General features: G+C 44.0%; 1 protein-coding gene across 1 annotated transcript in view; it reads right to left on the bottom strand.

The window, feature by feature from the left end:
* ntrk3a (neurotrophic tyrosine kinase, receptor, type 3a) overlaps positions 1 to 15,000 on the bottom strand; it is a 178,646-nt gene that overhangs the window by 104,175 nt on the left and 59,471 nt on the right. The window contains exon 4 of the mRNA XM_035531913.1: positions 4,683 to 4,751. Coding sequence (XP_035387806.1) covers positions 4,683 to 4,751 — 69 coding nt within the window. The remainder of the gene's footprint in view (positions 1 to 4,682; positions 4,752 to 15,000) is intronic.

Raw genomic sequence — 15,000 nt, 5'->3', positions numbered from 1 at the left:
ACACACATGGATGTGACGCTGAATGACACACTGAATCTGAGAACAGACAGGCCAACAGGACATTCAGCGAAACAAGGCAGAGGACTGTGTATGCAGAGGCAGCAGAGCGGGAAGAGATGTTCCTGAACACACATACATTTAGCTAGTTGCACACAATCCATATGAAAGTTAGTCAACTTCAATTTAAATTTAAAATCCCTCAGTTTGAAAACTCCCTCAACACAGGCCTGTGCCGTGTAATAAACAGGTCTTTCCATGTGGTCATTTGTCATAAACTATTCATTTAATGAATTTACAGAAAATGTGCTATATTGTGGCATGTATCACTGTCCCGATATGAAATGACCTATATCAGGAAATGATATTTTGGTCATATCGCATGGCCTTGCTATACACAGACCTTCCTTGAGCCTGCCCTGTGCCCCACACAGTGAGGTGAAGTTGTGGTGACTCCACCCTGCACTGCAGGAACAGAGAGAAACGCGGTTACTCCTGATCCACAGTGACGTTGCCGTCAGTGCAGGTGAACAACAAGTTACACACAGCTGCTAGAACCCACATATGAATTATTAGAGCACATATTTATAGAAACATCCAAGACAAAAAAAATGTAATCTCAACAAATCTTGTTTTGAGGGATTAGCATGTCACATGACACTCTCAGTGGTGTTTTTCATAAAAAATTCACAGAAGGCCTCAACACGCCTCGACACACCTTGACACACCTCATCACACCTTGACACGCCTAGACACTCCTCATCATGCCTTGACACACCTTATTACAACTCGACACACCTCATTACACCTCAACAAGCCTTGACACACCTTATTACGGCTCGACAGGCCACGACAGAGCTAGACTCGCCTCAACACACCTCAGCACACCTTGACACACCTCATTACGCCTTGACATGCCTTGACACACCACAACACGCCTGAACACACCTCATTATACCTCAACACGCCTCGACACACCTCATCACGCCTCTACATGCCTCAACACATCTCGACACGCCTCATCATGCCTTGACATACCTCCAAGGACTTAGTAATGTGTGAGGATATTCCAAACAGAAGACCATGGAGCAGGAGAGAGAGAGCGAGAGAGAGAGAGAGAGAGAGAGAGAGAGAGAGAGAGAGAGAGAGAGAATGATCATCTCAGTACTCAGTACATGCAATATAAACAAATGTTTTAAATAAATAAATGAATTATTAGCCCGGTGGACTGAATCTGTCTCCACTACTGAACCTCTGGCAGTTACTCTGGAAGAAAAGCAGCAAAATAACTGTAGAATTCCAGTGAAAATCCACTCCCACACCTCAGGTGACGTAGAGAGACGCACAACGAACAGGACCTAGTGCTGTGCTGAACACGGATGGACTGTAGCCTGTGATTCAGCACAACGGTTTGAATTCACTGCTCTCTCTCTTTCAGTCTCTCTCCCTCTCTCTCCATCTCTTTCTCCATCTCTCAATCACTCTCTCTCTCTTTCCCTCCAGCCTCTGCCTACCTCTATGGCATGTGTGTGTGTGCATGCGTGTGTGTGTGTGTGTGTGTGTGCGTGCGTGTGTGTGTGTGTGTGCGTGTGTGTGCGTGTGTGTGTGTTTGTGTGTGTGTGTGCGTGTGTGTGTGTGTTTGCATGCGTGTGTGTGCATGCGTGTGTGTGTGCATGCGTGTGTGTGTGTGTGTGTGTGTGTGTGCATGCGTGTGTGTGTGTGTGTGTATGTGTGCATGTGTGTGCGTGTGTGTGTGTGTGTGTGTGTGTGCGTGTGTGTGTGTGTGTGTGTGTGTGTGTGTGTGTGTGCATGCATGTGTGTGTGTGTGCATGCGTGTGTGTGTGTGTGTGTGTGTTTTAGATGTGTGGTTTGGACAAAGCCCAGGATAAGAGAGACCAATCTCTGCAGGTCTTTTCCCCGTGAATATGTTTACAGATAATGATCTGGCATCAGTCACTGCTACTCACATTCATTACACTAGAGGCAGTGTAACTGGTCTCAGAACAGCCATCTGGAATGCGTGCATGTGTACTGTGTAAAGGAACTGCTGTCTTTGGTGTCTAGACATGTGACGAAACTGCAAAGATGTGGTGACATTTTTTCCACTCCGAGTCACACTTTATTGTCACTGTGAGACACAGAAATGTCCTGAATACGTAGGAAAGTCTCAGGTGAGTATCAGGTAAAGTGCTTTTAACTTCTGTTTTAGTTTCTGAATGTGATGGGTAAGAAATATTTGTGTGGAGTTACTGAGATTAATGGTATGGTTACGCAGCAGAGGACTGTATAAAATAACAGTAAATATCTTTGTGCAGGCATGTGTTGGTTTGTGTTCTCTTGATAACTTGTGTCTGAGCTCTCATGACTAAACATTCTCATTAGTGGTTTCTCCTTATGTCGCACTATTCACACTTTCTCTTATCAAACCCACTTCCAAGCCTTGAAATAAGTGTTTGCTACTTCTCTTACTGAATAGATATTGCTCTAGATTACTTTTCAAGATTACTTTTACTTTTCCATTAAAAGGTTTTTTTTTAATTGTGTCATTTTACAGTGAGCACAACATTGTAAGTAGCTGTGTTGTGATTGTACATAGCTGTGTTGTCCTAGCCTGTGTTGAAAAGTGTGTAAAGTACACATGCTCTTGTAAAGTGCACATGGTCCTGTAAAGTGCACATGGTCCTGTAAAGTGCACATGCTCTTGTAAAGTGCACATGGTCCTGTAAAGTACAGACGCTCTTGTAAAGTACACATGCTCTTGTAAAGTACACATGGTCCTGCAAAGTGCACATGCTTTTGTAAAGTGCACATGGTCTTGTAAAGTGCACATGGTCCTGTAAAGTGCACATAGTCCTGTAAAGTGCACATGCTCTTGTAAAGTGCACTTGGTCCTGTAAAGTGCACACGCTCTTGTAAAGTGCACATGCTCCTGTAAAGTACACATGTGCTTGTAAAGTGCACATGGTCCTGTAAAGTGCACATGCTCTTGTAAAGTGCACATGGTCCTGTAAAGTGCACATGCTCTTGTAAAGTGCACATGGTCCTGTAAAGTGCACATGTTCTTGTAAAGTGCACATGGTCCTGTAAAGTGCACATGCTCTTGTAAAGTGCACATCGTCCTGTAAAGTGCACATGCTCTTGTAAAGTGCACATCGTCCTGTAAAGTGCACATGCTCTTGTAAAGTGCACATCGTCCTGTAAAGTGCACATGCTCTTATAAAGTGCACAGGGACTAAGCGTAAAGTGTAACCTTGTGACTGTTTTCTCTAGGACAGAAGATAAATATTCCATTCTCAAGTTAATCAGTAGTAAACTGAGTGCGTTCTCTATGGCAACCCCATTCTCTCGCCTCCCCCACACCACTGTCAGCTGAACAAGACTGAAGTGGCTGCCAGTCATATGAAGGACGTCAGAGCTGTGGAATCACTATGACCAGTTATGTTGATTTGTCTTTTGCACAGAATCAGTGTTTCATGTCAACTCAACCTGATAAAGCATCTCTCTGTCTGAAGACACAAGCTTGCGCTTTTCTCTGAGAGTCCAGTTTTCTGTTCTTGACAGATTCAGTCTGAGGATATGGCAGGAAGCTGCATTTCTGCTTTCCTCGGAGAGCCTGCCGAGGACATGATACCCGGCAGAGAAGACAGGCTCGCTCGTCTGAGGAGCTGTTCTGCTTCCAGAGCTCAAAATACCACCACTGGTCTCATATAACAACACACACACACACACACACACACACACACACACACACACACACACACACACACACACACACAGAGCAGGTGACACCTGTTCATGCTACAGATATGTGGTTGGTTGGTTGGACAGAACTCTATGTATCATTGCACTGAGTCTGAGTTCATAAACATGTCCGTCTCCATCATAAACACTGTGACATCATCAGTCTAATTCCTGGAGCTCGTAGGTCTGTCATAAACACTGTGACATCACCACTAATTCCTGGAGTTTGTAGGTCTGTTATAAACACTGTGACATCACCACTGATTCCTTGAGCTTGTAGGTCTGTTATAAACACTGTGACATCACCACTAATTCCTGGAGCTCATAGGTGTGTTATAAACACTGTGACATCACCACTAATTCCTGGAACTCATAGGTCTGTTATAAACACTGTGACATCACCACTAATTCCTGGAGCTCGTAGGTCTGTTATAAACACTGTGACATCACCACTAACTCCTGGAGCTCGTAGGTCTGTTATAAACACTGTGACATCACCACTAATTCCTGGAGCTCATAGGTCTGTTATAAACACTGTGACATCATCACTAATTCCTGGAGCTCGTAGGTCTGTTATAAACACTGTGACATCACCACTAATTCCTAGTGCTCATAGGTCTGTTATAAACACTGTGACATCATCACTAATTCCTGGAGCTCATAGGTCTGTTATAAACACTGTGACACCATCACAAGCATTTGCTCTGACCACATAGACTTGACAGTATTTTTCTAGTGTAAGGAACTGACAACAGCAAGTGGCCAAGCGTTCATCTGTTGTGTAGGTGCTAAATTATTAAATACCTCCAAGCTGGAAGGGATATGACAACACATCACAATCTGAGTGTGATGTAACAGCACAATGGTACAATATTACAAAGAAAAATCAATTTAGAAACCTAAAACAAACCATAAATGTGAGAAACAGAGAAAGGTGCACTTACAAATCGATAAGCTGGAGATTCTGGAAGAGTTGCCAGGAGAGAGTGCTCAGAGGATTCCTGGACAAGTTTCTGAGAAAGAGAGAGAGGGAGAGAGAGAGAGAGAGAGAGAGAGAGAGAGAGAGAGAGAGAGAGAGAGAGGGAGGGAGAGAGAGAGAGAGAGGGAGAGAGAGAGAGGAAGAGAGGAGAGAGAGAGAGGGGAGATAGAGAGGGAAAGAGAGGGAGAGAGAGAGAGACAGAGAGAGAAAGAGAGAGAGAGGGAGAGAGAGGGAGAGAGAGAGGGAGAGAGAGAGGAAGAGAGGAGAGAGAGAGAGGGGAGATAGAGAGGGAAAGAGAGGGAGAGAGAGAGAGAGAGAGAGAGAGAGAGAGAGAGAGAGAGAGAGAGAGGGAGATGAATTTAACACAACTGTTTTGTGACAAGTCGGTAAGGTAAACACAGGGGACATCAACACAGCGGCAGCAGGCTGCTGCTTTACGTGGCCGTATGCGACTGCAGGGAGCGCCATGCTTCGACCGCCCAATAAGTACAGAGTCGGTCATTTTCAAGGCAGCAAATTAAATATACGGAGGAGACTTGGGGTCCTAAAAGCCTGCAGATTTGATTCAGTGGAAGAGACAGAACCAGCCTGTGCCCAGCAAGCTGCTGTCAGACGGCACACCCAGAGGGACAAACGCGTTAGCTCCAGCCGCAGGGAAGCAGCAATCAGAGGACAGGAGGGAGCTTTCCAGAGACCACAATACTCATAAAACGCCGCCACACTGGAGAGATATTTAAAACAAATAGTTTGGGACCTGCTCATCTGTTAGCTCAGCTCTGTACAGAAACACACAGTCACACATGCACACAGACCCCCCAACCCCCCACCCCAGTAATAACACTGGTTAGAGCAACACACTAAAAATTCAGTGGAGCTTCTCTCAAGTAACAGACCCACACAGCTCTCACTGACAGTGTAGTTTCAGATTTGTTCTGATCAATGCCTGAAGGTGTTGAAGCTACCTGTGCACTGTGCTGATCACTATGAGTGGTAGTTTTCCAACCACTGGGCAGTGCTTGGCAGAGCTGATGTAGACAGACCCAACACGCAGCCTTAGTAAGTGTGCACAGCGCCACAGACAACACAGAGCTGTACTCAGCACCACAGACAGCGCAGAGCTGTGCGTTTCAACATCACGGACAACACAGAGCTGTGCGTTTCAGCACCACAGACAACACAGAGCTGTACTCAGCACCACGGACAGCACAGAGCTGTGCGTTTCAGAACCACGGACAGCACAGAGCTGTACTCAGCACCTCAGACAACTCCCTGCTGGACTCTGCAGTGCCACCTCTACACTCACCTCTGTTCCCTGAAGTGCTGCTGGGTTTTCTCAAGGTACTTCACCCAGTGAAGCCTGAATGAACCCTCAGGAACAAAACACGTCACATTTCTGCAGTGTACAATAAGTTAACTGTTCTTGGCTGGAACTAATAATCTTGTTTACTGAGATATGTTAGACTGCCAAACAAGAAGAAGATTTAGGGTGAGTCCAGCTGTAGGGGCAGTGAGTGCATCAGTGCCCAGTTGGGATGTGACCAGCACACAGGGCACGGGGCACATCCCAGACTCACAGGAGAAGGTTTCAAAGACTGAAAGGAACAATTTGGACTATATTGAATATTTACGTAATTGAGATGTATCTAATTATTATTACTAATTTAAATAATTAACACCACGCCCCCTGAAACACCAGCTGTGTTTAAATGCCACACCCCTTGCTGCTCGGCTACACCCACTTTGTCACAGGTTCATCTAATTCTGCCCACCACATTAATACATGGAGGTACATGCACATGCACCCTTCAGAATCAGTAATACGCAGCGTTAATGGCGTTAATGTCCCAGAACTGCCGTGAAATTACAACCCACAGTTTTACATCATATATTCATGAACAGTGAGTGAACAAAATCTTTGTATGTTTTTGATTAATGATGAAATAAAACTGAATTGTTGGGAGTGGAAATTGTGAGTGGGTGAATGTATCACACATGGGCATGTGTGTGTGGTTGTGTGTGTGTGTATGTGCATAGGCATGAGTGTATGGAGTATGTGTGTCTGTGTGTGTCTATCCATGTCCACAGGTGTCTGTGTGTGAGTGTGCGTGTGTGTGTGTGTGTGTGTGTGTGTGTGTGTGTGTGTGTGTGTGTGTGTGTGTGTGTGTGTGTAAGTGTGTGTGTGTGTGTGTGTGTGTGTGTGTGTGTGTGAGTGTGTGTGTGTGTATGCGTGTGTGTGAGTGTGTGTGTGTGTGTGTGTGTATGTGAGTGAATGTGTGTCTGTGTGTGTGTGTGAGTGTGTGTGTGTGTGAGTGAGAGTGTGTGTGTGTGTGAGTGTGTGTGTGTGTATGTGTGTGTGTGTGTGTGTGTGAGTGAATGTGTGTCTGTGTGTGTGTGAGTGTCTGTGTGTGTGTGTGTCTGTGTGTGTGTGTGTGTGTGTGTGTGTGTCTCTGAGTGTGTGTGTGTGTGTGTGTGAGTGTGTGTGTGTGTGAGTGTGAGTGTGTGTGTGTGTGTGTGTGTGTGTGTGTGTGTGTGTGAGTGTGTGTGAGTGTGTGTGTGTGTGTGTAATGTGTGTGTGTGTGTAATGTGTGTGTGTGTGAGTGTGTATGTGTGTGTGTGTGTAATGTGTGTGTGTGTGTGTAATGTGTGTGTGTGTGTGTGTGTGTGTGTGTGTGTGTGTGTGTGTGTGTGTAATGTGTGTGTGTGTAATGTGTGTGTAATGTGTGTGTGTGCGCGTTAAGTGAGTCTAAGTCCGCTTCACATCTGACATACCGCAGCACTGTAGCCCAGCAGCACCACCGATTGCCTGTTTCCATAGCAACTCCACCCTGAGCGGTCCTTCCTCTTTCGTGTCACAGGAGTGAAGTGCAAACCTGCTCTGCTAACTCTGCTAACAGCTAACAGGCTAACACCCACCTGCACATGCTAACATGCTAACATCCTCCTGCACACAGGTGCTACACAGACACACAAACTCACACACACACACAAACTAGTCACACAAACACACAGACAAACACACAAACCAACCTCATTCAACTAATAATGAGATTATTAAAACCACATCATTAAACTAATAATGGGATTATTAAAACCATGTCGTTCAACTAATAATGAAATTATTAAAATTTTGTCAGTCAACTAATAATGAGATTATTAAAACCACGTCAGTCAACTAATAATGAGATTATTAAAAACACCTCATTCATCTAATAATGAGATTATTAAAAGCACATTGTTAAACTGATAGAGATTATTAAATCTACATCATTTAACTAATGAGATTATTAAATCCACATTGTTAAACTAATAATGATATTATCAAAACCACATCATTAAACTAATAATGAGATTATTAAAACCTCATCATTCAACTAATAATGATATTATTAAATCCACATTGTTAAACTAATAATAAAATCATTAAAACCAATAATTCATCTAATAATGAGATTTTTAAATCCACGTTATTAAACTAATAGAGATTATTAAAACCATGTCGTTCAACTAATAATGAAATTATTAAAACCACATCATTAAACTAATAATGAGATTATTAAAACCATGTCTTTAAACTAATAAGATTAACAAAAGCACATTGTTAAACTAATGAGATTATTAAAACCATGCCATTCAAGTAATAATGAGATTATTAAAACCACATCATTCAACTAATGAGATTATTAAATCCATGTTGTTAAACTAATACTGATATTATTAAAACCACATTGTTAAATTAATAATGAGATTATTAAAACCATGTTGTTAAACTAATAATGATATTATTAAAACCTCATCATTCAACTAATAATGAGATTATTAAATCCATGTTGTTAAACTAATAATGAGATTATTAAATCCACGTTGTTAAACTAATAATGGGATTATTAAAATCATGTCATTCAACTAATAATGAGATTATTAAAACCACATTGCTATACTGAGATTATTAAAACCATGTCATTATACTAATAATGAAATTATTAAAACCATGTTGTTAAACTAATAACGAGATTATTAAAACCATGTCATTCAACTAACAATGAGATTATTAAAACCACATTGTTATACTGAGATTATTAAAACCATGTCATTCAACTAACAATGAGATTATTAAAACCATATCCAAGGGGTTGCACTCATGTTCTCTTGCTTCCCACATTAAAATACTCAGTATATCAGTATATCCACACTCTGGGCAATGAAGTCTCAGGATCATGTTTACATTTACATTTACGGCATTTAGCAGATGCTCTTACAAAAGTGCTTTGTCATTTCCTCATAGAATACATCCTAGTACAGTTTAGTAGGTTAGAGTCCAAGATACCAGTCAACTAGAATACTGTAGAAAAACAGAGATCACTGCTGATGACTAGAAGTACAAAACACATATAAGATCTATAAAAGACAATGATAAGTGCAATAAACAACAAACATGTATGTGTAACCCTGATCCTGACATCTTGAACCACATGGAAGTGTGGAAGATTATCACCTGACTACGGTGGCTACAGTGACTACAGTGGATACGGTGACTACAGTAGCTACTGTGACTATGGTGGATACAGTGACTACGGTAACTACAGTGACTACAGTGGATACAGTGACTACCATGGATACAGTGACTACAGTGGATACAGTGACTACCATGGATACAGTGACTACGGTGGCTACAGTGACTACAGTGGATACGGTGACTACAGTAGCTACTGTGACTATGGTGGATACAGTGACTACGGTAACTACAGTGGATACAGTGGATACAGTGACTACCATGGATACAGTGACTACGGTGGCTACAGTGAGTACAGTGGATACGGTGACTACAGTAGCTACTGTGACTATGGTGGATACAGTGACTACGGTAACTACAGTGGATACAGTGACTACCATGGATACAGTGGCTACAGTGGATACAGTGACTACCATGGATACAGTTACTACGGTGGATACAGTGACTACAGTAACTACAGTGGATACAGTGGATACAGTGACTACCATGGATACAGTGACTACGGTGGCTAGTGACTACAGTGGATACGGTGACTACAGTAGCTACTGTGACTACGGTGGATACAGTGACTACGGTAGCTACAGTGACTACAGTGGATACAGTGACTACCGTGGATAGAGTGACTACCGTGGATACAGTGACTACAGTGGATACAGTGACTACACTTTAACAAATACATCCTGTAATATGCCCACAGGAATCTAAGCGTAAAAAACAGCCTGTTTTAAATCAGTTCTCTGATGTCATGAGAACAAACTCTTTAACATATCACCACATATTCATTAGCATATCTACACCTAATTAATTAACATATCTCCACCCCATTCATTAACATATCTCCACCCATTCCGTAACATAGCTCAACCTCTTCTAACTCATTAACATATATCTCCACCTAATTAATTAACATATCTCCGCCCATTCCTCAACATATCTCAACCTCTTCTAACTCATTAACATATTATATCTACACATAATTCATTAACATATCTCCGCCTATTCAGCCTGCAGAGGGAGGTTTGGGAATGGTCATATAAAAATGAATTATATCTGTTTCTGGGTCAGTTAAAGCCACACAAACACTAAGTGGACATCAAGAAAAATATCAAAGATTCATTTAGGCTCCAGGTGCTTTACAAATGTCTGGCTGAGAGGAGAAATATGACAGTTTTAGACAGAACTGTGTTCTTCCTGTTCATGTAAACAGAGAGAGTCAACCTATTGTTCTGTTTTACGACTCCAGTCTGAAGCAGGAAATCAAATGAAAACAAAAGATGACAAAACAGGTGACATTAATCAGACAACAGAACCTCACCAGCACAGACGTGTGAGAACTGGAGACACCCGTTCAGACTGTCAGAGAAGAGTCAATTAGAGAACAGGCTCTGAGACAGGAACAGTAGAGGCAGCGCTGAGCCGTGCTTACACACACACTCACACTAACACACTCTACTATGCTACAATGAACAAGCGAAACTTTGGATACCGTATTAACAAAGCCTGCTGCTCAAGCCCTTCATGGTGAGACTGGTTCATGCGAACTCCAGTCTGACCAGTTAAACAGGACAGACTTGAGAGATGAAGGCCTGCATGCAGCAGTTCATTCTACCCCAATCAGCACATGACACGCTGTGGACAGTCAGTGCAACGCTATAACAGCAGTGGTCAGAGCATGCAGATGCTAACCCATGATGCACTGCAAGTTAATGAGTTTGGCAACAAAACTGAATGGGCGGAGTCAGTGAGAGTGAACATGTGACCTTGGCATACAGGCTGAGGTGTTTTCTGCGCTCTGCACGCAAAGGTCATTCCTGCCTTGTTACAGTAAAAAGGACCATCAGACAGAGCTGGATGGACAGAAGAGAGAATGAATTAAAAACACAGGAGGAATTACGGAACCTCGTTATGGGAGAGCACGGAGTGGCACGGAGCGGCATGGAGCGGCACGGAGTATCACAGCAGGTTTATTTGTGTAGCACATTTCATTCATAATGGACATTCAAAGTGCCACAGGAGAGACACACACACACACACACACGATCGCACACACACACGATCGCACACAAACACACGATCGCACACAAACACACACACACACACACACACACACACACACACACACACACACACAGGATTGCACACACTCACACGATCGCACACACACACACACACACACACGCTCGCACACACACACACACACACACACGATCACACACACACACACACGATCACACACACACACACACACACGATCGCACACACACACACACACACACACACGATCACACACACACACACACGATCACACACACACACACACACACGATCGCACACACACACACACACACACACACACACACACACACACACACACACACGATCACACACACACACACACGTCACCCCCCATTAGTCATTCCACACACCTGCTCCATGTTTGTTCACTCTTGTTCTCTGTTATTTAAGCCCACATGCTTCTGTCTGCTGTGCTTGCTCTACGCTGCCCCCTCGCTCCTGTGGTACTTTACACTATTACTGCAGCCTTGTTGGCTATTCTGTTCTGAGATTGCTCAGATCGAGCGGTAATGATTCTCTTCCTCCCTCATCGTCAACATCACGGCTTCACAGAAGGTGCAGAAGAAGAATCCAAGTGTCTAACAACCCAAGAATGGTCATCTCAGCAAGGTCTTTGCTAAAAATTAAATAATAAATGAATAAATGAAATAAATGAACTAAAGTGAATTTAAATAAATTAAGTGAAATATTAAAAAGATAAAGCCTCATTTAAAATACATATGATTAATAAAAATATAAAGTGCATAAAAATTAACAGAAAAAGTTATAACAGAAAAAATTATAAAGTTTAATTAAGAATATAAAGAGTTTATATGTAGTGTAGAACCTTCAGAAGTGGAGGACACTGCACTACAGTGGACACTGCATGACAGTGGACACTGCATTACAGAGGACACTGCACGACAGTGGACACTGCCCTCAGGGAACACTGCACTACAGAGGACACTGCACTACAGTGGACACTGCCCTCAGAGGACACTGCACTACAGTGGACACTGCCCTCAGAGGACACTGCACTACAGAGGACACTGCATGACAGTGGACACTGCCCTCAGAGGACACTGCACTACAGTGGACACTGCCCTCAGAGGACACTGCACGACAGAGGACACTGCACTACAGAGGACACTGCATGACAGTGGACACTGCCCTCAGAGGACACTGCACTACAGAGGACACTGCACTACAGTGCACATGAGCTCTCACACACACACACACACACACTCACACACACACTCACACACACACTCACACACACACACACACACACACACACACATGCAAACATACACACGCACAAATGCACACACGCACACACACACACACACACACACACACACAAATATGCTATATATTTACCCAGATGTCTTTGACCATGGTTACTCATGGTTATAAATGTTTATCCAACATTTACTCTATATGTTTGTAATTCATTTTAATTTACTTTTTATTTTAAAGTCAAATGTTTTAATTCATTTGCATGTTAAAGATGTTCTGGTACATTATGTCTGACATAAACTCATAACCACTCTAACTCATTCAACATTTAACTCTAATAACTCTAATCTAATACATCCAGCCCAGACCTGCACATCTGATGGTGTGTGGCCGCACACATGTGTGTGTGTGGGTGTGTACCCTGCCAGTTTGGGTATTCCTCTACATATAAGCCTGGCCTTCAGACCTCCTCCTGCGATGAGTCAGGAGTGTGTGGTCAGGAGTGAGTAAATGTAGCATAATTTATGTGTTATGTCCACGTCTCCAGTGTAGGACAGATGCAGGTCAATCACGGTTTGTTTTCATGGTTTAAAAGAACAGAGCAATTGAATATTTGAATATTACCATCTGAATATTAATAAACTCATATTACTCATAAATAACAGAATTAGACACCAGATGTGAAATATAGCCAAATAAAAAGGTCTAGCGAGGGACAGAGAGAGAGAGAGAGAGACAGAGAGAGAGAAGAGTGATATAGAAAGTGAGAGAGTAAGTGGGAGGTAGAGTATAACAGACTAAATATTATTACTATTATCACTATTGCTACGTCTTGGTAGGCTTTCATTTGATTTTCCACTCATACTCAGAGCTTTGGCTTTCTATGGCTGTTTGTGACAGATCCAGAGCATTGCCCCGGGGTTGCCCCGGTGTTGCCCCAGTGTTGCCCCGGGGTTGCCCCGGGGTTGCCCCGGGGTTGCCCTGGTGTCTGAGACCCAGAACATCCCACTCAAAACACGGTGGTGTTGCAGGGTGGGAAGGTCACCTCTACTCTCCACTGAACATGCGAGTCCCAGCCAGGGCTTCTCATGCTGTGTCTGGCTCAGCAGTTAAGAGTTACTGGTCTTAACTGGTCTTACTGGTCTTACTGTGGCCTGCCTGTATAGTGGGTGTTGTGGCCACACACTTTCTCTCCTGATTTCAGCTCACAGGAAAGTTAAAACTTTGTCTCTAACAGGAAGTTTATATCAGAGTCATGTGTAATTGCAGGTCCATTATAAGTACGTCTACTGGAAAATGATTGTTTTCTTATTAATAATTTCTGAACTGGATTAAGGCAAAGTGAGTGAGCGTGGTCTGTGTGACTGCTGCCTGTTTGAGTGGGCGTGGTCTGTGTGACTGCTGCCTGTTTGAGTGGGCGTGGTCTGTGTGACTGCTGCCTGTTTGAGTGGGTGTGGTCTGTGTGACTGCTGCCTGTAGCAGAGTGGGCGTGGTCTGTGTGACTGCTGCCTGTAGCAGAGTGAGCGTGGTCTGTGTGACTGCTGCCTTTGGTAGAAGGCATTCCCTCAGCAGGATACAGAGGTGTGGAGCAGTAGATGCGGTATGTGATGGGAGAGACACTCCCACCCTGGATCTCTGTGTGGGGAGAGACACTCCCATCATGCATCTCTGTGTGGGGAGAGACACTCCCCTCCTTGATCTCCGTGTGGGGAGAGACACTCCCCTCCTTGATCTCCATGTGGGGAGAGACAGTCCTGTCCTGGATCTCTGTGTGGGGAGAGATGCTCCCATCCTGGATCTCCGTGTGGGGAGAGACAGTCCCGTCCTGGATCTCTGTGTGGGGAGAGATGCTCCCGTCCTGGATCTCCGTGTGGGGAGAGACAGTGCCATCCTGGATCTCTGTGCGGGTAGAGACAGTCCGGTCCTGGATCTCTGTATTGGGAGAGACAGTCCCGTCCTGGATCTCTGTGCGGGGAGAGACAGTCCTGTCCTGGATCTCTGTGTGGGTAGAGAGAGTCCGGTCCTGGATCTCTGTATTGGGAGAGACAGTCCCATCCTGGATCTCTGTGCGGGTAGAGACAGTCCCGTCCTGGATCTCTGTGCGGGTAGAGACAGTCCTGTCCTGGATCTCTGTATTGGGAGAGACAGTCCCGTCCTGGATCTCTATATTGGGAGAAACAGTCCGGTCCTGGATCTCTGTATTGGGAGAGACAGTCCCATCCTGGATCTCTGTATTGGGAGAGACAGTCCCGTCCTGGATCTCTGTGCGGGTAGAGACAGTCCCGTCCTGGATCTCTGTGCAGGTAGAGACAATCCCGTCCTGGATCTCTGTATTGGGAGAGACAGTCCGGTCCTGGATCTCTGTATTGGGAGAGACAGTCCCGTCCTGGATCTCTGTATTGGGAGAGACAGTCCCGTCCTGGATCTCTGTGTGGGGAGAGACAGTCCTGTCCCAGCCTTCACTAACTGCCTGGTTAAA

Source organism: Electrophorus electricus, chromosome 12, assembly GCF_013358815.1.
Source record: "Electrophorus electricus isolate fEleEle1 chromosome 12, fEleEle1.pri, whole genome shotgun sequence".
Classification (NCBI taxonomy): domain Eukaryota; kingdom Metazoa; phylum Chordata; class Actinopteri; order Gymnotiformes; family Gymnotidae; genus Electrophorus; species Electrophorus electricus.
This window is presented reverse-complemented; position numbering and strand designations above follow the sequence as displayed.